General features: G+C 50.7%; 2 protein-coding genes across 14 annotated transcripts in view; one reads left to right on the top strand and one right to left on the bottom strand.

The window, feature by feature from the left end:
- SYTL3 (synaptotagmin like 3) overlaps nucleotides 1-12,227 on the top strand; it is a 113,600-nt gene extending 101,373 nt beyond the window's left edge. For all 11 annotated transcript variants that reach the window (XM_037741845.1, XM_037741855.1, XM_037741866.1 and 8 more), the window contains 6 exons: nucleotides 137-239; nucleotides 5,157-5,327; nucleotides 8,160-8,265; nucleotides 9,201-9,303; nucleotides 10,730-10,935; nucleotides 11,876-12,227. In XM_037741845.1, coding sequence (XP_037597773.1) covers nucleotides 137-239; nucleotides 5,157-5,327; nucleotides 8,160-8,265; nucleotides 9,201-9,303; nucleotides 10,730-10,935; nucleotides 11,876-11,985 — 799 coding nt within the window. In that variant the 3' untranslated portion in view covers nucleotides 11,986-12,227. The remainder of the gene's footprint in view (nucleotides 1-136; nucleotides 240-5,156; nucleotides 5,328-8,159; nucleotides 8,266-9,200; nucleotides 9,304-10,729; nucleotides 10,936-11,875) is intronic.
- A 592-nt stretch (nucleotides 12,228-12,819) lies between these two features.
- The window catches only part of EZR (ezrin), a 55,725-nt gene continuing 43,398 nt past the window's right edge, over nucleotides 12,820-25,146 (bottom strand). For 2 of the 3 annotated variants that reach the window (XM_017538411.2, XM_017538420.1), the window contains 7 exons: nucleotides 22,705-22,801; nucleotides 18,023-18,186; nucleotides 17,528-17,658; nucleotides 16,596-16,756; nucleotides 16,172-16,264; nucleotides 14,336-14,587; nucleotides 12,820-14,150 (listed from right to left, as the gene is read on the bottom strand). In XM_017538411.2, coding sequence (XP_017393900.1) covers nucleotides 13,986-14,150; nucleotides 14,336-14,587; nucleotides 16,172-16,264; nucleotides 16,596-16,756; nucleotides 17,528-17,658; nucleotides 18,023-18,186; nucleotides 22,705-22,801 — 1,063 coding nt within the window. In that variant the 3' untranslated portion in view covers nucleotides 12,820-13,985. The remainder of the gene's footprint in view (nucleotides 14,151-14,335; nucleotides 14,588-16,171; nucleotides 16,265-16,595; nucleotides 16,757-17,527; nucleotides 17,659-18,022; nucleotides 18,187-22,704; nucleotides 22,802-25,146) is intronic. The other variant, XM_037741872.1, reaches the window with a different exon arrangement.

The following is a 25,146-nucleotide window of genomic DNA, read 5'->3' as shown; positions in this document are numbered from 1 at the left end:
AAAAAAAAAAAAAAAAAGAAAGAAAAGAAAAGAAGAAAAAATGCTGGCATGTGGGTCTGGGTTCTGCTGCCCCCGGACTCTTTATCCACCCCTTTCCCTGAGTTCTCACTCTGTCCCCACTGTTCTTGGCCCCTAGGTATGTGAAGACCTATCTGCTGCCCGACAGATCCTCCCAGGGAAAGCGCAAGACTGGAGTCCAAAGGAACACGGTAGACCCGACCTTTCAGGAGACCTTGCAGGTACTTGCTGGCTAAATATCCCTGTGCGGAGTCCTCCCAGCCCAGGTGGGGCAGCCGGGGCAGAGTCCACTGAATGGTGCCTTCAAACTCTTGACTCAGTTAGATATAACGCAGACACCTGTATGTTCCTCTGTGGCTCTGTCAATCAGTGTTAAGTTGGTAGAAAATAAATGTCAGCCTTTGTACAGGAAAAGTGCAGAGTCTGCCAGACTCGGGAATGGCTTTTGATTAATGATTTCTGGGAAGATGGTGAAAAAGAACCTGGCTGCCTCTTTGTCTCAGGCTAACACCAGGGCATAGGGTAATTTTAAAAATTGGTTTGTCTTAGTGAATGTTTCTATCAAACAGAGCGCCCTGAAAATGAAGCTCCTGAGTTACTGTCTTTGCAAAAGTGTCCCTTTATTGTATTTCTGACAAACTCAGGTTTCTTCTCATTTTATTATTTTTTTAAAATGTACCCTTAATTGTTTGGGTCTTAACTTTCTATGATACTGAGGAATGTGATTGATGGTTGAGGGCAGAGATGGGGCCACGTGCTGTGATTTTGGGTGGAAGGCTACAGCTGAGGTCTGGTGTCTGAGGGCTGGCTGTGGTGGCCCTGAGCTTGGGGTGGGGGTGACAGCCCAGACCTGTGGAGGCTACCCTGCTGGGGCATGGCAGCCATCGGTCCCCTTGTCTCATGCCTGTGACAAGAGAGGGCTTTGTTTGTCTTTCTTGGCAAGTAGAAGTGCCTGTGAGCTGCCAGCCAGGGGCCATCTGGGCAGCTGGCATGGAGCCCCGAGTTCATTAAATTATAATAGCCCTTGTTTCCTGTGTCTCTACTCTGGCCAGGTAAGTATTAGAATCCTCATTTACCCACAGGGAAACTGAGACCCAGAGAGTCCTTAGAAATACAGCTCAAAGCCACAAAGGACTGAGAGTTCTCAAAATTTATGCCGTGGAGAATTACATTTTTAAAAAATTTCTTTTCTTTCTTTTTTTTTTTTTTGAGATGGGGTTTCACTCTTGTCGCCCAGCTGGAGTGCAGTGGTGCAATCTCAGCTCACTGCAACCTCTGCCTCCCCGGTTCAAGCTATTCTCCTGCCTCAGCATCCTGAATAGCTGGGATTACAGGTGCCCAACATCATGCCCAGCTAATTTTTTTGGTGATTTTAGTAGAGATGGGGTTTCACTGTGTTGGCCAGGCTGGTCTTGAACTCCGGACCTCGGGTGATCTGCCCACCCCAGCCTCCCAAATTGTTGGGATTACAGGTGTGAGCCACCACACCTGGCCTAAATTTCTTATTTCTAAGATGCAGCTGTACTTGGACCCTGGGGATTTTTTTTAAAACATGCAGATTTTGGGCCGGGCGCGGTGGCTCACGCCTGTAATCCTAGCACTTTGGGAGGCTGAGGTGGGTGGATCACCTGAGGTTAGGAGTTCAAGACCAGCCTGGCCATCATGGTGAAACCTCATCTTTAAAAATAAAATAAAATAAAATAAAAAATAAATAAAAAATAAAACATGCAGATTTTGATTCAGCAGGTGTGGGTGGGGCCTTTCTCCTGGTGCTGGGACCAGTCAGTACGTAGCAGCACATCACCAGAGAATGTCTTCAGACAGTTCTGCTCATGTGCCTGCTAGAAGAATTGTGAAAAACTCTGTTTCCCCTCACACATTTTAATCGGAGATCCAGAATTACTCACCGGAAGTTTAATTAAGGTATTTTGTGTTAAACAGCTTTACAAAATGAGATAAACATTTCATATTGACTATATTCTAGATAAATATTTAGTTATATGGTTGGATAAAAGGTTTACCTACCTTACTTAAAATGCACACAGAATCTCAAAGATATCACTTAGAATTTTTTATCCATGGGTCTTATCCATGGATATTGTGGATGTTGTGAATATTTTATAGTCCTGAGAAACTTTCCAGATACAAGTAAAAGAATCAGCATCTGTAATCGACCCTAAACACAGAACGTCCCAACACCACCAGCCTCATACTTAATAGAAATGCACATAAGATGTGAAGGATGGGAGGCATGGAGCAGATCCATCACTGAAAGTCTTGCAGAAGCCAGTGTTTCTGATCACAGTCACCCCTTTGTGCGGCACCTAGGAGGTTTGTGCGACCTGGGGCGGCCGTCAGAGTACGATTCAGGTGGAAGAGGCTATGAGAACTGTCTCCAGCCAGTTTTGAGAAAAGTGCATGTCAAATGTGAGAATCTAGAAATGGATCCTCAAAGTTTTCTGAGCAGAGTACTTCTTGGCAAGTCCTTTCTGGACCCAGGGAGACTTGTACCCCATTTGAGACCACTGTCCTGGAGGCCTGGAGGATGAAGTGATCTCACTGGGTGACCTTGGTCATTGCTCGGCCCTGCTTGCAAATGATCCTTACGCCTCATTCCCAGCTGAGTCTGGAGCAAGCCTGGTGGTCCCAACAGGGCACTGGTAAATAGGTCTGGTTTGAAAAGGCAGATGCGATCTGCAGTAGGGAATAGTCCTATTGACAGGAAGGGGCGAGCGATGGGTAAAGACCCAGGAGAAGCAGCCTGGGTGTGGCCCACACATGGCTGGCGATGAGGGCCAGCTGCCTTGTGGCCTGAGCCTAACCCTGCTAGTAGCGTGGCACTCTAGTAACTGCTTCATCTCTCAGAGGGCAGCAGATGCCGCCAGCCAGCTGTCCAGCTGCCCGGACTAACTGATAGGGAGTGTAGCTGGACTATGGGGAATACCCTCGTCAATTCAGTTTATAGACAGAGATTGAACTTGGGGCAGAGTCAGAAATGGACCCATGGGTTGGGTGTGGTGGCTCATGCTTATAATCTCAGAGCTTTGGGAGGCTGAGGTGGGTGGATTGTTGGAGCCCAAGAGTTGGAGACCAGCCTGGCCAATGTAGAGACCCCCCCATCTCTACCAGAAATCTACAAATTAGCCGGGCGTGGTGATGCCTAACTATAGTCTCAACTACTGGGGAAGCTGAAGTGGGAGGATTGCTTGAGCCTGGGAGGTGGAGGCTGCAGTGAGCTGAGATTGTACCACTGCACCCAGTCTAGGTGACAGAGTGAGATCCTGTCTCCCCAGAAAGAAATGGACCCATGGACTTGAGGGGAAACTGGCTAATAGTCAAAGGCAGGAGAAAAGGAAATGTGACCCAAGAAATTCCAATCTTCACGGCCACAAGCCATCCCAGTGGGGAAGAAAGGGAGGAATGAATTGAGGGAGACAGCCTGGCCAGCCGAGCCATGAGTGCCTGGCCTGCGGACATCCGAAGTGTGGACAGAGCCTGCAGGCAGCCCCAGCAGAGCAGGGGACGGGGACGGCCCTGCTGCACCTCACTTCTGTTTGCAGAGGCCGAAGGAGAGAAGTTACCGTGTCTCAGTTTCTGTTTTATTCTACCTCGTCCCTCAATTGGAAAGGTGGGCATGAGGAGATAAACCGCAAAAAAACCGCACAGCTGCTGCAGGTGGGAGCAAGTCCAGCCTCACAGCAACAGCCCAGTGTCACCAGGAGTCACCACTCTAACCCCAAACAGGCGCCAGAGTGAGGGTAGCAGGGGCCACAGAGGTCAGCAGCAAGACTCAGGACACAGTCAGTGCACATGACTCTGGCCTGCAGTGTCGGCTGCCGGACTGAGGGAGGGTCACTGAATTTCCAAGTTTCTTGTTTTCACCTGCAAAATGGTTTGAATAATACTGACCTCATAGGGGTGTGTGAAAGCTAAAAGATCAATGCATCTAAAAATCTCGGTATGAAATAAATAAATGTTCAGTAGGTTGTAGGTTTTGTTCATTATTGAGAAAATCCAACTAATAAGCTAGAAATGAGGCCCTCAGAGGCTGAGGTGGAGTCCGCCACACCTTGGGAAGGTCTGGGTGTCACTCCCAGGTCTTGGCTTCCAGTGTCTGTGGGGCAGAACCCATGCTGGGCTGGGAAAGGGGTGCTCTTGTCACTCTTGGGTGTGTAGGAGCCCCCTGTATGGACAGTAAGAACATCGTGTTGGCCACTGCCAAGCCGGCACAGGCCTTGCATGCCTGGACGCAGCCCTGTCCATCCAGGGCAAACACATGGTGTGGGGGGAATGCAAGAGGGGGAGTTTGTGCTTTGCTTAAAAAAATATATATATATAAATTTTCAGCCAGGCACGGTGGCGCGTGCCTGCAGTCCCAGCTACTCAGGTGGCTGAGGCTGGAGGATCGCTTGAGTCCAGGAGTTCTGGGCTGTAGTGCGCTATGCCGATCGGATGTCCCCACTAAGTTCGGCATAAATAGGGTGACCTCCTGGGAGTGGGGGACCACCAGTTTGCCTAAGGAGGGGTGAACCAGCCCAGGTCAGAAACGGAGCAGGTCAAAACTCCTGTGTTGATCAGTAGTGGGGTCCCCCGTGTGAATAGCCACTGCACGCCAGCCTGGGCAACATAGTGAGGCCCACCTCTAAAAAAAAAAAAGAAAAAAGAAAAAAATACAAATGTTCAGTATTTTTTGCCCCGTTTTCAGTATTTTTGGCCAAGCCTGGCTGGGTGCAGTGTTGGCCAGATGCAAGCTCAGATCCTGTGTCAGCATAGACTTTGGCTTGATTTCTAGTAGGTGTAGACTGGACAGGGACTTTCATCCTTGTCTTGCTCTGAGAATTGGGGGTGGGAGGGGCTCAGTGGCTACCTGGGCCATCCTAGCCTGTCCCCAGGCAGAGCACTGGGCACCTGGGGAGTTGGTTGGGGGGTTCCTGAGAAGAGAGAGGACCTCCACCCACCCTGGCTGTAAGCACCTTCATCCACCCTAACCACATTGGGTCCCTGGCTGAATCCGTGTCTTGGACTCAGCCTGTGGGAGGGAGGCCTGCGCAGGCCCTGGGAAGTGAAGCCCAGGGAGGTGGGGCCCAGAGATGGGGACCCCAGGAGCCCCGCTGACTATCTTTGCTCTGCCTCTGCAGTATCAGGTGGCCCCTGCCCAGCTGGCGACCCGGCGGCTGCAGGTCTCGGTGTGGCATCTGGGTGCGCTGGCCCGGAGAGTGTTTCTTGGAGAAGTGATCATTCCTCTGGCCACGTGGGACTTTGAAGACAGCACAACACGGTCCTTCCGCTGGCATCCGCTCCGGGCCAAGGTGAAGTCTGGTTTTACACTGAGTTTCCTCCATCCCCACTGTGAGACCGAAATCACTTTTCAGAGAGATCCCATAAGAGAAAACGTACCTGGCAAGACTTGGACCCACTGTGACTTTCAAATAGTTACTTTGTTCAGGGTGGGGTGGGCTGAGGGTGTGTTTTAACTGGCTTAGCTGTGTGCAAGTACCCGAACAGCCCCAGCTTCAGCATCACACACAGATCAGACTGGTGAGGGCTCTTGGCTTCACCGGGCGGAGGCCTTACCTTGCTGGTGGCTGACCTGGAAGCAGGCCATGCCTTTCCCTGGGGGCACCACCCTCAGGCATGCAGTCCCCTGGGGGCTACAGTGTGTTGTTTCTAACCTTTCAACCCCAGGCACTCTCAGAACAATCATAGGTGACAAGTGGCTGGACCCAATGTTATCGGGAAGGCAGAGGCTGCCCTGGATGGCATGTTGGAATTGCGCAGAGGGAGATAGATAGCAAATGGGTGGGTGGGTGGGTCAGAGGATCGGACTGGATCTGTTTAGGATCTGCTCCCGCAGGCTGTCAAGGTAGGAGGGGAGGCCCTGGAGAGAGGTTAGCATTCCTTGGAGACGCTGCTTTGCGCTTTTCTATGTCCAGATCCAAGACTGGTGGAGGGTTCATGTGAGACCGGAAGGGAGAAAAAATGTGGCCTCCCATCATCTCTTTAAAAACTGAGCAGGCTGGACCACTCTCCTCAGCCATGGGCCCATAGCGGACCCAGCCTTCTGCTCCAACCTGCACACAGGGCACAAGGGCCATCTGGCCTCTCTTTTCCTCCCTGGAGCCAGCACAGCTGGGATTCGCAGTGTCTCTGCCGGGAAGCTTCTCTGGTTTCAGCTACCGGTGGGTGAAGCCGAGGCCTCCCGGTGAGCCATCTGCCCCCTCCCTGCCCCTCCAGGCAGTGTCCACACTCATACTGCCTGTGCTGACTCCCCCGAGCCAGAGTCTGGGCTTAGACCTCCCTACCTGGTGCCCACCTGGAATGCCTCCCCTATCCAAGGTCAGCTCAAGATGACCCAAAGCTCACCTCCTGATTACCCCAACCACAAGTGGCCTCCCCTCCAGGACCTGGAGCTCAGGATTCCTGCCATCTCTGGGCCTCATCTTCAGCCTTGGTGTCCCTTTGCTACTGCCCCGGCCACGCTGCAGGTGGGCGAAGCGTCCGGCTTCCATGGCTTCCTCTCACTCCCCCTCTGTCATCTCTCAGAAGAGCGTCAGCTCCTCCAGGACACCCTGAGTTTCCAGCCTGGACTCCCTCTGTCAGAGGCAGAATCCCCCATGCACCCTGCCTCTCCCACACCTCTGCCATCAGCTCAAAGACAAGGCCTGGAAAAAGCAGGGCCTGGCATAGGACAGGCGGCCACCAGGCCTCATCAGACCGAGCCTGCTCTGGCAAGTGGGTGAGGAGCAGACAGCACGGCATCCCTCCTAAGGCCAGCTGTGTGGTGAGTCTGCCCACAGGCCTGCCCCTGGCCTCTGATTCTGGCTCGGTTTTTGGCCACTAAGGCTGGAGGCAGCCATATCTCGTTTGGCACCCAAGGGCCAGGAAGACAGGGGCTGGCCCACGTGGGCTCCCAGGAGTCCTGAGCCTCTGAGGGTGACTGAGAGGGCTGCTTCTCGGTGCCAGGGGAGCCATGGTGGACCAGAGGTATCTAGACCAAACTTGTCCAACCCGCAGCCCAGGACAGCTTTGCGCTTTGGTTTCTGTTGTTGTTTGTTTTGAGACAGAGTTTTGTTCTTTCGCCCAGGTTGGAGTGAAGTTGTGTGATCTCAGCTTACTGTAACCTCTGTCCCCCCGGCTTCAAGCGATCCTCTGCCTCAGCCTCCCAAGTAGCTGGGATTATAGGCACCAGGCACCACGCCTGGCTAATTTTTTGTATTTTTAGTAGACACAGGGATTCACCATGCTGGCCAGGCTGGTCTCGAACTCCTGATCTCAGGTGATCCACCTGCCTCAGCCTCCCAAAGTGCTGGGATTACAGGCGTGAATCACTGTGCCTGGCCCCAGGATGGCATTGAATGCGGCCCAATACATTCATAAACTTTCTTAAAACATGAGGTTTTTTTGCTTTTTTGTTTTTCTCATCAGCTATCATTAGTGTTAGTGTATTTTATGTGTGGCCCAAGATCATTCTTCTTCCAGTGTGGCCCAGGGAAGCCAAAAGTGGACACCCCTGCTCTAGACTCTAACCAATACTCTCCTCCCACCCCACTGGAGAAAGCTGGTGTGGATTTCAGGGTCATCTCTTCTCCGGGCCCTGTCTTCACTCACTTTCTGGCAAAACCACTCATGACAGAGAAGTGCCTCAGTGGGCAGGAGGTGTCCTCAGACTCGCCACACCTTGGGGCCACCCCCTGTGGCTCTGGGCAGAGTCTGCACCCCGTGCTGTCTCCAGCGTCTGTGTCAGCCCTTGGCATGGAAGGGCAGCACAAATCTCTACTGACCTTGGCGGGGTGGAGGCTTGAGTTCATTTCCGTTTTTCAAACTCAGGCTGTGTCCGGGTTTTCGTAGAAATGTCTCAGGGGGTGTTCAGTGCTCTCGAGTCCCTCTGCTTCCTCAGGCTCATCTGGCCCTGGTTTGCTGGGGTGGCCGAGCTGTTCATCCACATGCTGGGGTTGGGGAGGGTGGGATTGAAACCACATATGGGGAAGGAAGACCTCCTGCCACAGACACACCTGCTCCACCCAGGGCCTTGCAGGGGTCAGGGGGAAGCATCCGTGGATGGAGCTGAGAAAACAAGAGGAGCCCAGAAGGTTCTCAGGGCTTGGGGAATCCTGTCCCTAAACTCTGCCTCTTGTCCCCAGGCGGAGAAATATGAAGACAGCATTCCTCAGAGTAATGGAGAGCTTGCGGTCCGGGCTAAGCTGGTCCTGCCTTCAGGGCCTGGAAAACTGCAAGAGGCTCAAGAAGGTTGGTGGCCTCAGCTTCCTGGACATTGTAAAGCCTGGTGTAGCAGGAGGCTGAGAGAGGGGGGTAAACTTTCTAGCATTTCCTTTCTATGGCCCCGCTCCGAGCTCCAGCAGCTCTTACTGAGCGATGCAGTGAGCCCAGAAGAAGTTCTCTGGAGCCCGTAGCTTAGGGGGAAGAGGGTGTCTAGACGCAGACGAGGCCTCTGATGTCCACTCTACGCTGCTCTGACACTGTTCTAGGCATTCTTCCCAGGGGCCGACTGCATGGTCTCTGGGGAAACTGTGGCCCCTCCTGAAGAGCAGAGGCTCCAGGACAACGTGGAGCCAAGAGCACATTTCGAGGCACTGGTACCTGCAGGGCTCAGACGAGATACATCCCTGTCCCCAGGCACATGGGCAGCTGCTGCCCAGCAAGAGAAGTAGGTCAGGAAGGCAGATCCTCAGGGGCCCTACAGAGATTTTATTCCTTCGATAACGTGGAAAGCAGGAGGGTGGGGAAGGAGGACAGGGAGAACGCACAGTTCTGTTGTGTACTTCAGTGACTTTCTATTTGGCTAGAAGGGGAAATTCTGCAACCCAAGCTCACAGAGTCATTAGCAGACCAGCAAGTGTCCCCTGGCCATCCCAACCCCTGGACAGGGTCTCGGGCTCTCACTTTCCCCCAAACTGCTGGCTACAACTAGACTCGAACGTCGGCATCTTTCTTGTCCTTGGGTTCCTCTTTACTCTTTGCTAGGATGTTAGCAATCCCTCCATCCTGTCCTCCTCCCGACCACACAGCACCACAGCCTGTGGGCGGGGCCAGCAGAGCCCACTGCACCACTCCCGTCTGCTCTCTTGGGGTCTGAGAGCTGTAGCAGATTCTCTTGCTGAGCTCTCAGTTTTGGGTGGTGGTATTGCATTCTAACATACCAGGAGAAATGGCTTTCCTTCCAGGGACAGAGCAGCTGTCTCTTAATGGTCAACTTTGCTTGGTAGTGCTGGGAGCCAAGAATTTACCTGTGCGGCCAGATGGCACCTTGAACTCATTTGTTAAGGGGTAGGTATTCAATGTAATCAAAAATGATTTACTGATGATCTTGTATACATAACGACACGGCCCAGAACCTGCAGGGAACACCAAAAAATGTAAGCCACTTAACACATCTTATTTTAACTTTCCTATGAAAATCTAACATAACACATAATATTAAAGATCCTGGTTTCTGAAAATTCGTGGGATGTGTACGTGCTGGGGTACCTGAAACCCTAATCTTATCAGTTCTTGTGATATTGGCAAGCCAGTTTTGAAATCAAGCGTGAAAAAGTAGTGTGTTCAGTAACTATTTCCTGAGCTTAACATCTCCTCTTGGGCCAACAGTAAAATGCATGACTCTCCACATTTCATTCTCATTCATGGTAGGTGCGCAGGGCCCTCTAAAAGCAAGGCAAATACCATTCATTATTACATTGAATCGCAGACTCCCTGTCAGTGACATAAGGGAAAAATGATGGTTAAGATAGAACTGAGGCCGGTCGCAGTGGCTCACGCCTCTAATTCCAGCGCTTTGGGAGGCCAAGACAGGCAGATCAACTGAGGTCAGGAGTTCAAGACTAGTCTGGTCAACATGGCAAACCCTGTCTCTACTTAAAATACAAAAATTAGCCAGGTGTGGTAGTGGGCGCCTATAATCCCAGCTGCTCAGGAAGCTGAGGCAGGAGACTCCCTTGAACCTGGGGGACGGAGGTTGCAGTGAGCTGAGATCGCCCCACTGCACTATAGCCTACGACAAAAGATAGAACTGAGTTTGTGTCCTAATCTTGTTGCTTATCTGCATGGCCTTAGACAAGCTTTTCTGAGTTTATTTTCCTGAGAACAGGGTCAAAAGGAGGTAACGTGTATCTGGAGTCATGGCGGTAGGCACCGCAAGGAGAAAAGATTAAGATGAGGGCCACAAGGCCTCTGCACACAACACACCCTTCATATCTGATGCAGAATTCAGCTCTAGGGGAAATGTGCCGAGACCCGTCGTTCCCATCCTGCCTCTCTGTGTAGGGTGTGGATGTTGTGGACATGGCATTTTTTTTTTTTTTTTTTTTTGAGGTGGAGTCTCGCTCTGTAGCCTAGACTGAAGTGTAATGGCGCAATTTTGGCTCACTGCAACCTCCACCTTTCATGTTCAAGTGATTCTCCTGCTCCAGCCTCCCAAGTAGCTGGGATTACAGGCTTCTGTCACCACACCCAGCTAATTTTTGTATTTTTAGTTGGGACGGGGTTTCACCATGTTGGGCAGGCTGGTCTTGAACTCCTAACCTTGTGATCCACCTGCCTCGGCCTCCCAAAGTGCTGGGACTGCAGGCGTGAGCCACTGCGCCTGGCTGATGTGGCACTTTCCTTAGTGCTTCTGGTCTGCGCTGATGCACCAGCCTTGGGAGAGGTGGCCATGTGCACAGCAGTGATTGCAGAGTTTGTATCACCTCTTCAGCTGTCTCACTCTGCCAGACCAACAAAAATTGAGACTGAAGTCGCCAGTCCTGAAGAAGCAGGCTTGCCCCCAGTGGAAACACTCCTTTGTCTTCAGTGGCGTAACTCCAGCTCAGCTGAGGCAGTCGAGCTTGGAGTTAACCGTTTGGGACCAGGCTCTCCTTGGAATGAACGACCGCTTGCTTGGGGGAACCACACTTGGTTCAAGTAAGTCTGAGCTATTGGGCCCAAATGTTGTTTATCCTTTGTGATTATCCTAATGGGTACCATGAAAACCAGGGCAGTGACTTAACTGGTTTTGAAATTGCCTAACCTGCCTTAAATGGAAATTCCTGTCTAGTTTTTACTCTACAGCTGAGCCATAATGCAGCCAAGTATTTTGACAATTTAAATCAGATTTAGATCTGCTAAAGCAACAAAAATTATAGGCCTCCAAATGGGCTAGGTACAGTATTTGCTTTTGTTTCTGGCGTCAATCATAAAAGGATTATTTTCTTAAAGGAAAATAGCTTCCTAACTCAAACAAATGGCAATTCAGAAAGTACTTCGTCAAGAGGTCAAAACAGCAATGCTGTCCAGAGCCGCTCGGCAGGGCGCCGCTGGCCTGCAGGGTGGACAGCCCTCTGCTGTGAAGTTCTGTGCTGAGAGCTGCTTCTAGCTGCCAGCCGTGTCTCCGACGTGGTGACAACCAAAAACACCTGCACACATCTCCAAGGACCTCCAACTGAGAGCCAGTGACTGGAGAGAACTAAGCCTCACTGCTGAATTACTTTTCAGAGATTTTGTCCAAAGCATACTGTCTTCCTTTAAGAATCCCTTTTCATGGGCAAGTCTGGCCCTGAATCTGAACTGGTGTGCCGACTATTCACTCCCTTGGTGAAGACCCAGCGTACCAAACCAGAGTCCTCACCTCACTTTCAAACCAGAACTCCGGGCTGTTAGAGCACCGCAGAGCAGGGGATGCCTGGGCAAATCCGTCTCAACGCCAGCTTTGTTGGGGTGTGGGTCCTGGTGGAGGTGTCTATGTCATCAGTAGTTGGCCTTTTAATGACTTGAAGTGAAAAACTGATGGCTGGTCATTTGTAATGAGCTGAGAAGAGATGAAGTGGTGTCCTTACTGACCATAGCTAACTTGTCTTCCTTACAGAGGGAGACGCAGCTGGTGGCGGGGACGCATGCTCACAATTGAAGCTCCAATGGCAGAAAGTCCTTTCCAGCCCCAATGTGTGGACAGACATGACCCTCATCCTGCACTGACACGAAAGCCACAAGGTTCCAGGTTGCAGCAGGTGTGAAACACTGCGCCCCCAAAGTGGGACCCCAGCTGGAGACTCCTTAAACCTTGAGCAGTCTCCATCTGCAGTCCTGCCTGTGGCTTCAACGCCTATGGGTATCTCTGGGTACCTAAATACAGCAATTATGAATGTTACCTAAGCCTCTGGTGCGTTATCTCCTCTTTGAGATGTGGAACATGGCCAGAGTTCAATGACGTTGTTACCTGTGTCCTCCAGTGCTTAAATGGTCAGTCAGGCCGGGCATGGTGGCTCCCCCCATAACCCCGGCAACTTTGGGAGGCTGCAGTGGATGGCTCGAGCTCATGAGTGTGAGATCAGCCCAGGCGATGTAGATACCCTCTCCCCCCACCTAAAAAAAAAAAATTAGCCAGGTGTGGTGGTACACACCTATAGTCCCAGCTACTCAGGAGGCAGAGGCGGGAAGACTGCTTGAGCCCAGGATGTAGGAGGCTACAGTAAGCCCTGACTGACTGCACAACTGCGATCCAGCCAGGGCCAAAGGGAGACCCTGCCTCCAAAAAGTCACAGCTTTGCTATGAGGAGCATTTCAGAGGAGTCTGGTGAGTGTTGGAGCCATTCTTCTCTCCTGTGGAAAACATTTCCAGAGGTTAGGTGACTCAGGGAGCACCAGGTTAAGAATTCAGGCCTTGTGTTGGTCAGCTCTTAACTGACCAGTGTACCCCCAGGCACGCCAAAGTCCCTTGCAAAACCTGGCCAGTGAACAGCATAGAGCCCAGGTGGGTCGGCGGTGGCCCTCCCACCCCACACACAAGCATACACCCATGCTGCTTCATGCCTTTGCAAAGCTTTTATTTCATGCCTGCAGCGTGGAATCCACCTGCTCATGGCGTCTTAACTGCAAAGGGGAAAGCAGTGCACAAGAAGGAATGATGGGTGGGCAGAAGCAACAACCTTCCAAGGCTGCCTTCCCCACAGCCTACCAAGGCCATGGCAGAGATGGAAACAGACACACGTGAGCGAACAGTCTCATGGCTGGAGTCTAAATGGTCATAGTGGCATGTGTGTATTTGACAAAATTAAAAGTGTGCATAGTCCGTTACATGCATAAAACACTAACAATAAAAATCCTGTTTACAAGTGACTGCAGCAGGCAGGTGACTCATGACTGCCCTGCCACACCAAGTGCCATGGTTAGAGGGTTTTCCATATGTAATTCTTATTCTGTAAAAGGTAACAAAATATACAGAACAAAACTTTCCCTTTTTAAAACTAATGTTACAAATCTGTATTATCACTTGTATATAAATACTATATAGCTGATCAGTCAGGTGTGTAAGTACGACAATGTAGTTTTCTAACTGTTAAGCAAAAAACCAACAAAACTAAAAATTTATCCAAGTGTCCTCCTCCGCCGCTCATGCTGGTGTGACCACTGAGATTTCTGCCAGCTGTGTGGAGTGACAGGAGGAGGAAATCATTGTGTGTGCGAGTGCTTGTCTCATTTCCAAAATAATTTTCACCCCTCAAAGCATGTAAATATACAAAGATGGATCCTTCATAGAAATTAAAATCAAAACCCAATTTGAGCTCATTTCAAATGCAGAGGAAGTATGGCACAGATGGAAGCCATGCCGCGGTTTCCTTTAGTGATACAGAATCTTGTATCACACAGGCCAGCATGAAGTTTCTTACTCAGACTTTACAGGCATTTTCCGTAATTCAATCAGTCCCGCTCTCAGCACAACACAGGAGGTGATTTGAAAATAATCTTGAGAATCAGGCCTGCTTGGCACTATGATACAACTGGGGAAAACCAACCAGGGCACCTCCCTGGTTCCCAGCCCAGAATGTTTCTGTTGGGTAACGCTTTTTAAAGGAACTGAGATCTGATGAGGGAGTTCCTAGACTTGGAGCACTAAAGACACAAGCGTGACGAGGCTGGCAGCGCTGACAGCAGCGCCTGCTGCGAGCGCCCCTCTGCCCTCTGTCCTGGCCTGGCCACTACATGGCCTCGAACTCGTCAATGCGCTGCTTGGTGTTGCCCTGCCGGATCTGCCGCAGCGTCTTGTACTTGTCCCGGCCTTGCCTCATGTTCTCATTGTGGATGATGTCATTGTGGGTCCTCTTATTCTCATCTCGGGCCTGGGACAGCTCGCTGCTCAGCGTCTGCAACATTAAGAGGCATTGCTAGGTCCCTTCTCCTCCCCATTTGGCCTGGCCCCTCCCGTAGGAAAGTGGGAAGGGTAAGCAGGGTGCTGGGTGGGGCTGACTCCCATCACTGCCCTCCCCAAGCCTATCTGCTACAAGAGGGAAGCAGGCCCCCTGGAGACACAGAGCCCCTTGGGCCTCACCAGCAGCTGCCGCTGCACGCGCTCATTCTTCTCCGCTTCGGTGATACGCTTCTCCTCGTTGCGGTCATCCCGGATGCCTTCACTAGACAGCTCCGCGCTGTAGCCCGTGGGCTCTGCGCCCTCATCCTGCAAGCTCTCCTGGACATGGTAGCTCACTGGCTCGTACACAGGGGGCGGTGGGGGCGGGGGTGCAGTCATTACCAGGTGCAGCTCCTCCTTGGTCTTCACCAGGTCATCCTGGGCTTCTTTGGCCTTTGGAAAGCAAATTAATAGGTGAGGACTTCCACCAAGAGTTCCCATCCTCCTGGCTATGAGAACAGAATGTCGCCTCCCTCTGTCCTGGCAGGCAAAGGCAGCACTGAATGGGGTGGGCTGTGGCTTCGCAGAGGAGCCCCCTCAGGGTGCATGTGGGGCTTACAACTCTCTGCGTCCAAGACAGGAAGGGGAACTGTGATGCCAGAGCCTGGGCAGTTTTCAAACTACCATTTTTTTTTCTGTCTATAACTCTAGACAGTATGTAAGTTTTGAGAAAAAAAAAAAATCCTCTGGCAGAATGAGTAACGGGCTCTCTTCATCAAGTGCTCTCCTGCTCACCACCTGCACACGGGCCCAGTCGGGCCCGCCTCCATCCCAGCCCTGGAGTCGAGCTTGGTGTGGAGCTGCTCTGTAGCCACCTCTCCTCACTTAACTCTTAACAGGTACTTTTTCTAAAAACCTAAGAAACCAGTCTTCTGCTTCCTACTTGGGATGGTGATATGGCTGTCTCTCCACCCAAATCTCATCTCCCACTATAATCCACACATGTCGAAGGAGGGACCTGGTGGGAGGTGACTGGATCATGGGGTGGTTTTCCCTCTGCTGTTCTCATGCTAGTGGGTAGGTTCTGAGTGAGAGCTGATGGTTTCAAAGTGTTTGGCCCTGCCCCCTTTGCTTTTCTCTCTCCTGCCGCCATGTTAAGACATGCCTGCTTCCCCTTCACCTTCTGCCATGACTGTAAACTTCCTGAGGCTTCCCCAGCCATGAGAGACTGTGAGTCAATCAAACCTCTTTTCTTTATAAACTACCGAGTCTCAGGTAGTTCTTTATAGCCAGGTGAGAACAGAACAATACAGACTGGCAGCAGGAATAGGCTGAACAGAGGCAAGGAGATGCTAGGGAGATGCAGCTGTGGACAGCAGGGAGACAAGTCCCCAGAAGGCAGCACCAGAGAGGGAAGGATGGGCCAGAAGGTCTGTGCTAGGTCCTGGGCATGGGACCTTGCATCTGCAGAGCAACCTTATGAGTTGGGTATTGCTCCCATTCTACAATGAGGAAAATGAGGCTCAGAGAGGTGACGCTGCTAGCCCCCAGTCACATAAGCTGATGAGCGGCAGAGCCTGGCTCTCGCTCCAGCCTGGAGACTTCCAAGGACCTGGATCTTCCCATGGTGCCCACTGTATACACCACCACCAGGAGATCATGCTTCCAGCACTGCGACCCCATTGCAAGGGGCACATATGTAACTTGATTTAAAACCAGTTCCTGACCAGGCTGTCAGATCGGCACTGAACAGTCAGGGTGGGGGGAGCAAAGTGGGTGAAAGAAATCCTCCCTCTCTCCACGAATCCAGCAGCTGCGCTGACTCGTGTATAAGCTCAGACCCATCTCTTTGGGGATTTCTACTTCAACAGTACGGCTGGTATCAGCAGAGGATCATGAGACATCCCAGAAGCTTCCAGTGGGACCTGGCTGCTGAGCCAAACCACCCCCTCCCCACCCGACCTGCAGAAGGGCTCCACCACAGCCAGTGGGCAACACATGCCGTGGGCGTGCGGAGGTTCCCCTGCACAGACTCACCCTGTGCTGCCACTCTTCAACCTCATCCTCCTTGCGCCTCCGTGCCTCTTCCAGGAGGGCAATCTTGGCAGTGTACTCCGCAAGCTCCGCAGCCTGGGAAGGGAACGCCAAGCTCAAGTGAGTTCTGGAACCCTTTTGACAGTCTGGTTGTGAATGAGTAGCCTCCACTGTGACACCCGAGTCCCTCCTACCCATGGCCAGCAGGGTCCATCGTGCACCCCTGCCGTCTCTTCCTGGATGCCCACACCCACCTTCTATGGGTGACCCTGGCAACAGCCCAGCCCCTTCCCTGTCAGCTGCTTCAGCCCCCAGATCAGCTTACAGCTTCCAGTCATGACAATTATTACAAGGCAGGTGTCACATTTTCCATCCTCAGAAGCATCCTCTCTATAATTCAGCATCTTGAAACTCAGGCGATTCCTACCAGCTGCTCCTGGCTCTTTATCTGATCTACCGCCTGTCTCTCCAGCTCCTCCTTAGCCCGCAGTGCAGCCATGCGGTCAGCCTCTAGGCGCTCGGCCTCCTCCTGTGCCCGTTTCCTCTCCTCCTCCAGCTGCAGGGCCCTCTGAATCTGCTCCGAGAGTTCTGAGAAGACACAAAGCCAGAGCCACCCAAGCCCTCAGCCCAGGGACCTCAGAGCCCCCACCTTCTATTCCCACCCAAAAAGCCAGAAAGCCTTGGACCAAGTCACAGGTCGATGGGATGTATTCCAGTGACCCTGGAATAAAGCACTTCACAGCTCATTCCTGTCGTTTCCATGACAACTTCCTCAGTATGGCTAGAAACCCCTGTCCAACCCCAGCCAGGCGCCCTCTCTCCCTGGCATGCCTGACTCACCCCTCTTGGTGCTCCTCTCCCCAGGCCAGCTGCCCGATGTGCAGGTGCCCCACACTCAGAACATAGAAATGCCCTCCCCATGTGTGCTAAGGGCTGCCAATGAACATAGCATCTGTGACGCCTTGTGTAACAGCCCAGCTGCTGGGGTTGTCGACTGGAGCTGTGCAGGGAAGACTGGCTCGGCCCTGTCACTCATGGTCTGTGGGACTGTGAGCTAGTCACTGTACCACATCAAACCTTAATGTCCTTATTGGGGAAACTGGGTGATTTAGCTCTTACCTCAAAGGTCTGGGGAAATTTTAAAATGCGATGTCTTAGAACAATTAGCACCAAAGTTAAGGAAGTACAGAATCATTTTCCAAACCAAATAACCATGTTGTCAATTCTGCTGTGAGTCTGCACTGCAGGACTCATTCTTGGGAAGAGGTTCCTTCCCGGTGGGTGGGTGGTGGGTGTGGGTCCTGCCTCTCTGTGGAAATTCATGCCCCAGCGTGGAGCACCAGCCCCAGGGCTCCTGACCTCTCTCTGCCTTCTTGGTCTTCTCCTCATAGTCCTGCAGCCGCAGCATCAGCTCCTCCTTCTCGCGCATCATCTGCTCTTTCTCTCTCTCTACAGTTTCTCTCCTTTTCTTCTCCGTTTCCAGCTGTTGCCTAGTGCAGGGAGAAAGAGGCACAGGGAGATTTAGACTCTGACAGGGAAGTAAGGGGTCAACACACTTCATGGGTGTGTGCAGTTCCAGGATAGACTTGGCATCCTTAGGGCTGCCCTGGCCTGCTGCCAGCCTGAGCCACCTGACAGAGCAGTCGCTCCAGGGCTGACACCAGGCTCAGCACCACAGCCACGACCCAGAGACAAAGGCCTGGAAGATCCCAGTGTGGCAAATGGGTTCCATTCCACCAGGCTCTCCTGATCAGCTCCGGGGTCACCTGACAGGCACCAGCTACCCCAGCAGGCAGGGCTGGCGGACGCTGAGCAGGGAGAACACAGGCCCCTGCTCCGGCCTCCCACGCTCACCGTTCCAGCTGCTTCTGATGCTTCTCCTCCCGGGCCTGGGCCTTCATCTGCTGCACCTCGATGGTGTCGGGCTTCCTGCGGCGCATGTACAGCTCATGGTTGCCCATGCAGAGTTGCAGGATCCGCTTGTTAATTCTCAGGCGAGGGGCATAAAACACAAAGTCCTACAAAACAGAACAGGCCAACTGGACTCAAGCTCTTTCGTTTGGTTTTCTTCTCCCAAACCATACTTCACAAAGGTCCAGAACTTTTCTAAAAGAACCCATGTAGTAGAACAGGGACGGCAGAGTCTTGGTATTCAGAATGTGCATTCTCTGGGACAGGGGGAGGACGTGCAGGTGCTGCGTGTGTGTGGTTATGTGTGGGTATGTACATGCTGCAGGCACATTGCAATCTCGCTGCCTGCACATTGCAATCTCGCTGCAAGTTAACTGCAAAGCTTTTCCAAGGCAAGAACTCTCAGCCTTGGGAAATCCTTCAAGTCTTAGAGCTGCCTCTCTCTTCCATGGGACCATCTTTCATGACACCCTCTCCAGCCTCACTGCCCCCTGTCCCCAGTGCTGGCCTGGACAGCCTCTGCTTCTATTTGAACTTCTGGTCTCCTCTGCCACAGACTCCCCTCCCACACTGTTATTGCTACAATGACCAGGTCACCACCGCGACCATCACTGCCAGCCTAGGAGCTCCAGGATGAGCTCCAGGGCCTGGGCCCGATGCATACAGAGACCTTCCAGCTCTGGGCCCAGGCTCCCGTGTGTTGTCGGTTCTCTCTCATCAGAGCTATCCAGCCCTGCTCCTGTACCCACCATACCCACTATAGGCACTTGCCACAGTGGCACAGTCACTTCATTCCAGCGACTCCTTTCAGCATCCCACTCCTATGGGGCCATCAGCTCCTGAGATCAGGGACTCATCTCTATCCTCCCATGGTCAATATTTGAATTGCTCAGTATTTGCCAGGCACTGCCAGCTTGTGCAGCACAGCCACGTGCGAGCTCCACGGCCTTCGGCACATCCCTTCACCAACCTCAGCGCCTTCGACATAAGGCAGGGACACCCGTATCTCCCGGGACTTCAGAGAGGGGACTCAATACCCCCAGCAGTCCCGTTAGATGCTAGCATCCCTGCCTTCTAATGATGCTCAGGAGGTACTCGGAACAGCACCTGGCGCGGTAAGAGCTGGCTGACACACACAGCAGTCACTCCCATTGCTCGTGCCTTGCAAGACTGCAACCAGAGGCGCCTCCTCGAAAACGAGGCAGAATCACAGCATTCAGGAAACTCGTAACCATGACTGGAAACATTTGGGATACAGTTAAAATCTCAGTCCCAACTCCTTGCTGCTGCTGTGCTTAACTTACAAGACAGAAGAAACAATATGGTTTAGAAACTCCCAAGAAAAGTTATTTTTCAGTGCCTCTGTCAGTTTCCTCTTAACCTCAGGGCCCCCGGTGTCCAGCTTCTGACCATTGAGAACAGGGGCAGGGTGGCTAAAACTAAGAAACAGCGCGACACATCCCACAGCAACTTCTGATACCTAACAAGGAACTGGCGGAGCGGGTTCATCAACACGCCTAAGAAGAATCTATTTAGCTTCATAGTCTTTTCATCTGTTCCAGAAATCCTAGGGTGAAAGGTGATGCCAAGCCCTGAAAGCCCATGAACTTCCTGGGTGGGGCTGTCTTTGGGGTTTCACACCCTTGTTTAAGTCACTGGGTTTCCGAAGGAGGAGTTGGTGGAGCTGGGAGCAACAGGCATGTTTATGACCCACCTATCCCTTATTACACAGAGGAAACAATCCTGGATGACAGCTTCAGAGGACTCTACCACATAGGCCCTGACTGACTCAAAAAACGCTGATTAGCACCAACTCCCTTTATGGGGTTGGGGGGCACTGGGGTGGGGGGAAATCAATGAAAAATCTCAATGGTAACTTCAGGTTAACATTACAATGTCCCCCTCTTCCCCTTTCCCCCCAGAAGACAGGTCCTGCCAGCAACGGGAACCAGGAGAATTCAGGGAGTCCACCGCTGCCAGCAGGTAAGGGAGGAGAAGGTGCCTGGCAGGAAATTTCTCCCAGTGTCTTTGAAGGAAGCCAGTTTCTGTCTTCAAGTTATAACAGACTCATAGTGAAAGGCTTCTAAATCCAAGTCCCTAACCTGCTGCAGGATGCAGCCTCCTGACGAAGAACCATAAGACCCGGAGCAGGGTTTTTAAACTGGCTAAGAACAAGCAAGGTAAAAATGCAAATTAGGCACAAGGAAAGTTCAAGAAAAATAAACCCAAGACCCTACAAATACAGAAGGAGAGAAGGTAAGAGTCCCTTTTCAAGTCCCTGAGATGCCAGTGACAGGAACTTCCAGGAAACTCCCATAAGAGGCCAATCCCAAGGCTCATCTGGCCACAAAGATGGCCGCAGGCAGCCATGGGAGGCAGCAGTGCTCCTGGAAAGGCCACATGGAGGGAGCAGCCGAGGAGTCAGTGCAGAAATGCTGCTTGCTTTCTCTAAATTCCAGATGCCTGAGAGCCTCTGCCTTCTCCATGAGGCCACAGAAACAAAAGGCTCTTTTGAAAGGGGAAAGGTAGCCTTATAGGCTTACCTGGGCAGGCCATGTCAGTTGTGTACAAGGTCTCACCTCAAGAGCCAAAGCATGGCCCCAAATTGTTGTACACGCCTTGGCAGGGAAGAGAAGTTGGCTTTTAAAAAGGAGATGGCAGCTGCTGGAGGCAGAACTGGACAAGGACTCATTTGTGAGTTCACACCTTAAACTTGGGGGCTTCCTTTTCTTTTACATGAAAGTTGGATGTTGAAAACTTGAATTTCTTCTGCCCAAAGTTTACAGACTGAGGCAGGGCAGTGCCTCAAGCAGCCCTGGGGTGGCGTGGGGGTGACAGAACTCAGCACTGCCCACTCAAAGATGTTGCCTTCTCAGTGTGGCTGCTGCCCAACCTGCCTGATGATCACATAATCTTCTGATCCTGCTTTGTTTTTAATCACAGCCATACTGTTAAATTTACTACCAGAAAGCATCTCATTTGGCTTGTTTCTAACCCTCTCCTCCACTTGAAGGTAGGCTTCACCAGGGCAGGAGCTTTGCCTTGTTCGTGGTGCGCACACAGCCTGGAAGAGCGCCTGGAACAGTGGGCAACCAGCCAATGTTTCTGTCTCTTTTAAGAGATGCTCCGCATGAGGCTACTCTATAATAAAGGCATAAGCCCAAGATTCATTACAATGGCTTCTGCCTGGGACTTAGGAAATATTCTTCAGCTTTTCAAGAGAGAAATTTTTATCAAACACAAACACAAATTCCCAGTCTAGTCCAGAATTTCTGCTCTAGTCAAATTTCTAATAGAAGTATTCTGAAAAGGCAACAGCGTCACAGAGTACATAGCAGGCTACTGATGAGGGATTTCAGAATTTTCTTGCTCTTCTAAATTGCGCCAATCTCACTACCCAAGTGACATAAAGACACTATGACCCTCTCTTCACGGTGTTGCATATTAATATGAACAGCTACTGTGGAGCCTCAGAGTCTGCATTAAACACTAGTTTAATTTTAAATAACTGTGCAACTACCCACGGAGTAGCAGCCAGGAGTTTGCGAACAGCAGGAGACATTTTAACAAAGAAAATACTTTCTCAAAAACTGTCAAGACCTACTGATTTTAAATTATGCTAGACAAACCTGCATGTGGGGAGAACAATAACACCACATACTAACTGGATTTGCCATTGCTAAGCAGCACCCAGTCCCAAAAAGGTTAACAGACAACCAAGCTATGGACCACAGCCCATGTTTGCCTCTCCAAGCTTAACACTGTAACTAAGGAACAAAAATTACATGAGAACGCAAAGTCCTTTCCAATCTGTAATTTTGGTAAAATTCAGAACAAGCTCTAAGGTGGATAACAGAATTTCTTCAAGTGGCAATTTTTTTTTAGAGAACCAGATTTCTGGCAACAAAAATCCTTACCCATTCTACAATGTTACAGTTATGTACGTGTCTTAAATATTCTGAGCTAACAAAAGTTTAAAGGTCAGAATAAATACAACCAAACAAATTTCCATAATGCACTGGTCTCTGCAGCTATTACAATCAGTAGTCTCAGATGTCAGAACATCAAGTGTAGCCTTTTTCTTACCACGTCCCTCTCAAAATGACCGCCTGTCAGTCTCACCTGTGTGAGGATGCTTACCTCTGACAACAGAAGCGGGAGAGGCAAAGCCCAGATGAAACCCTGGGGTTTGGGTGCAAGTGTGATGGTCCCTAACTTGGGTAAGTTCCAGGGCAGCTCTGAAACGCAAATCTGGCCCTTGAGACTCGCAGGTCCCACTGTCGGTCCTCCAGCCAGCTGCCAGGAGAGTTCCCATACCCAGGTGGCCCAGGAGGTAGGCTGGCTCTCCACACCAAAAACACAGCATTTAGGGAAATGCTTATCATTTGGCTAATTGACTCAGAACTGCCCTTTTCTTCTTAAGGAATGAGGATCATTTGATAAGTTAAGTGGTCTCCCCTGCAATGACTGCCTGGCCCACAGGATCTCTGGCCCTCAGTGCAACCACACAGGGAGTTTGGAGTATCACCAGCTACTCGTCACAGAGAGAACTCTGTTACCCTGACAACTCATGAAGTCTAAGAATAAAAAACAGTAGCCCCTGAATAAAATGTTGTGGAACTTACAGGTGCCTTCTTGTCGATGGGTTTAATGACAAACTTTTTGTCATTGAAAGAGATGTTCCTGATTTCACTCCAAGGGAAGCCAATCTTTGGAGTTAACCTGAGGTTAAAAAGAAAAGGTGGATGGTTAGATGTATACGTATGTGTTCTTGGACTGGGTAAGAGAGATTCGCAAATCTATTCTTATTAGTTCAATTAAAATAATATGAATCAGCTAACCCAGGAGACATAATGTATGTTATATGCTATTATCAAACGGTTCCCACCTGCCCTAGGTCAAGCCAAGTGGCTGGCTACAAGGCTTCTGCAACTTTAATCTGTTCCCATTTCCTCTGGCTTTTCCTCAGTTTGGGGCACCTACAATTACCCAGGATGGTGATCTCGAGGTCACCTGCAATTCCTACCCAGGCACCTTGACCCTCCCTCAGGAATCTTCCGCTGTTCATTCCCATATCACATCACCACACTCACCCACCTCTCATCCTGCCAGAGCCCTCTCAAGCTCTGTGCTGGAGAACCCCTACTTTCAGTCTGCTGATCTGATTCATTTCCTATCTTCAAATGTTAACACAGTCCTTAACTCAGCATCTAAGGAGCTGTCAAATCCAGCCTTAAACTCCACCGTTTAGACCCACCTTTCAACACATGGGTTCCCTGGGGTCGCCTCCCTTTCCCTTGAGGCCTCTTTTCTCTCAATATGCAGGCTCTTCTGCTACGGACTGTTTGCTGAATGTTATTTAGCTTACTGGTCATTTAGTTTTATGAAACCAACAGGACCAAGATCCCATCATGTTTCCCAGACGTGCCGTACTCAACAGAGCTTGCCAAGAGATATGGACAAGGCCTTGCTACACATTCTGCTACTGCTAGTGCATGTTCTCCCGGCTGGACAGACATTTTCCCATGGCACTCTCCCACTTCCAGGACAGCCCTCAAACTGCCCTAATGGAAGCCCCACAGGGCTAACTCGACTTAACCAGTGCTATGCCATGACTGGCCCAGACTCAGGCTTTTATTAGCATTCCCAAGTTCATCATGTGATCTCAAGACCATATTGCTCTGCTCACTGCACGCTTCCCACCCTGTTCTTCCCTCGCATTTTACCAGGGATAATGCCATTCTGCAAGTGACAACAGATCCTCAAAACCACCATTCGACAATGCTGCCATCCAAAACAGTCCTTTCCAACATCCCACAAAAACCTTCATTTTAGAAGCAGCAGGAAGGTCGAGCAATCTCTGGTGTACCAACAGGTTCATACTGACGAGCGACACAGGTTTCGTTATGACAACAAACTAGGTCAAGGCAGTGTGCGGTGGACTGTGGAGGCTGAGGGCAAACATGTAAGCCTGACAGCTGGCCCTCCTGGGGAATAGTTGGTCACGGTGTGCCTGCAGCAACAATGGCAGGATACTGGCCAGACCATGGTTCTAAACGTCAAAGCTTTTTGTATACATCCTTTCTTTTACAATGCTATGGTCTAGAATCACCAATATCCATAAAAAAACACCTGGCATTCAAACAAACATGCAAGGAGTTTCTTTATCTTTGAGATGTCATTTTCTTTACAGGTTTCAGACCATTGAAGGGGAACTCCAGATATTACCTAGCCCTGCTACTGACTTCAGCCCATGTCCTCCCTACATTGAAAGGCTATAAGAATGGCATCAGACAGGCACGTGTTGCTTTGGAGCACTTTTCACCCAAAACACAAGAGCAGCCTGCTGGTACCAACAGGGGAGCTATAGGATCCAGGCTCCAGAGGAGTGCCACCTCCTGAAACTTCCAGGGGCTGGGATCCAGTCCCCAGCTCCTGTCTCTATACGGGGCTCTCAAAACAGGTTCTGACCTTAGAAAACTGAGGCCTCCAGCTCTCTGGTGTGTCTAGAAAGTTTGTCCTCTTAGGACTTTGAAACCTCATATAACAATTCATAGCTACTCATAAGCATAATTGCAGTATCAAAACAAAGAGGTTAAACATGAAAATTATGACTCACTTCTGAGTTAAAGAACTTCCTTTAATTCTTGACCAAAGTTGGAAAATTAAAGCCCAAGGATTTCCTTTTTCCTTTTTATAAGAGATCACATATAGGACATTAATAGGGTCCACAGAGAAGGTAGCCACAGGGCTAATGTTTTAAGTGTCCTTGCTTAGGCTACACATTAAAAAAAAAAAAAAAAAAAAAAGTGATTCTCCATTAACAGGGACCAGACAGGTCTTTAGAGAAATGGCTGATTCTAGGGCTAGAACAGAGAATGTAAAGAATGAACCTGGTGCATCTCGAGAAGCCAGAGAGTAAGGAAGCCTGCAAATAATGCAAGGGGTCCCATTTCAACGTGCTCCTAAAGGCCGAATCTCGAACAACCTGAGCAAGATGATAATCCAAAGACTGAAACACGTATCCATGAGTCCATACTAACATAAATACATGGAAAACAGAAATT

Source organism: Cebus imitator, unplaced genomic scaffold (genome assembly GCF_001604975.1).
Source record: "Cebus imitator isolate Cc_AM_T3 unplaced genomic scaffold, Cebus_imitator-1.0 Scaffold6, whole genome shotgun sequence".
NCBI lineage: Eukaryota > Metazoa > Chordata > Mammalia > Primates > Cebidae > Cebus > Cebus imitator.
Note: the sequence above shows the minus strand (reverse complement) of the source record. Positions and strands in the feature narration are given on the sequence as shown.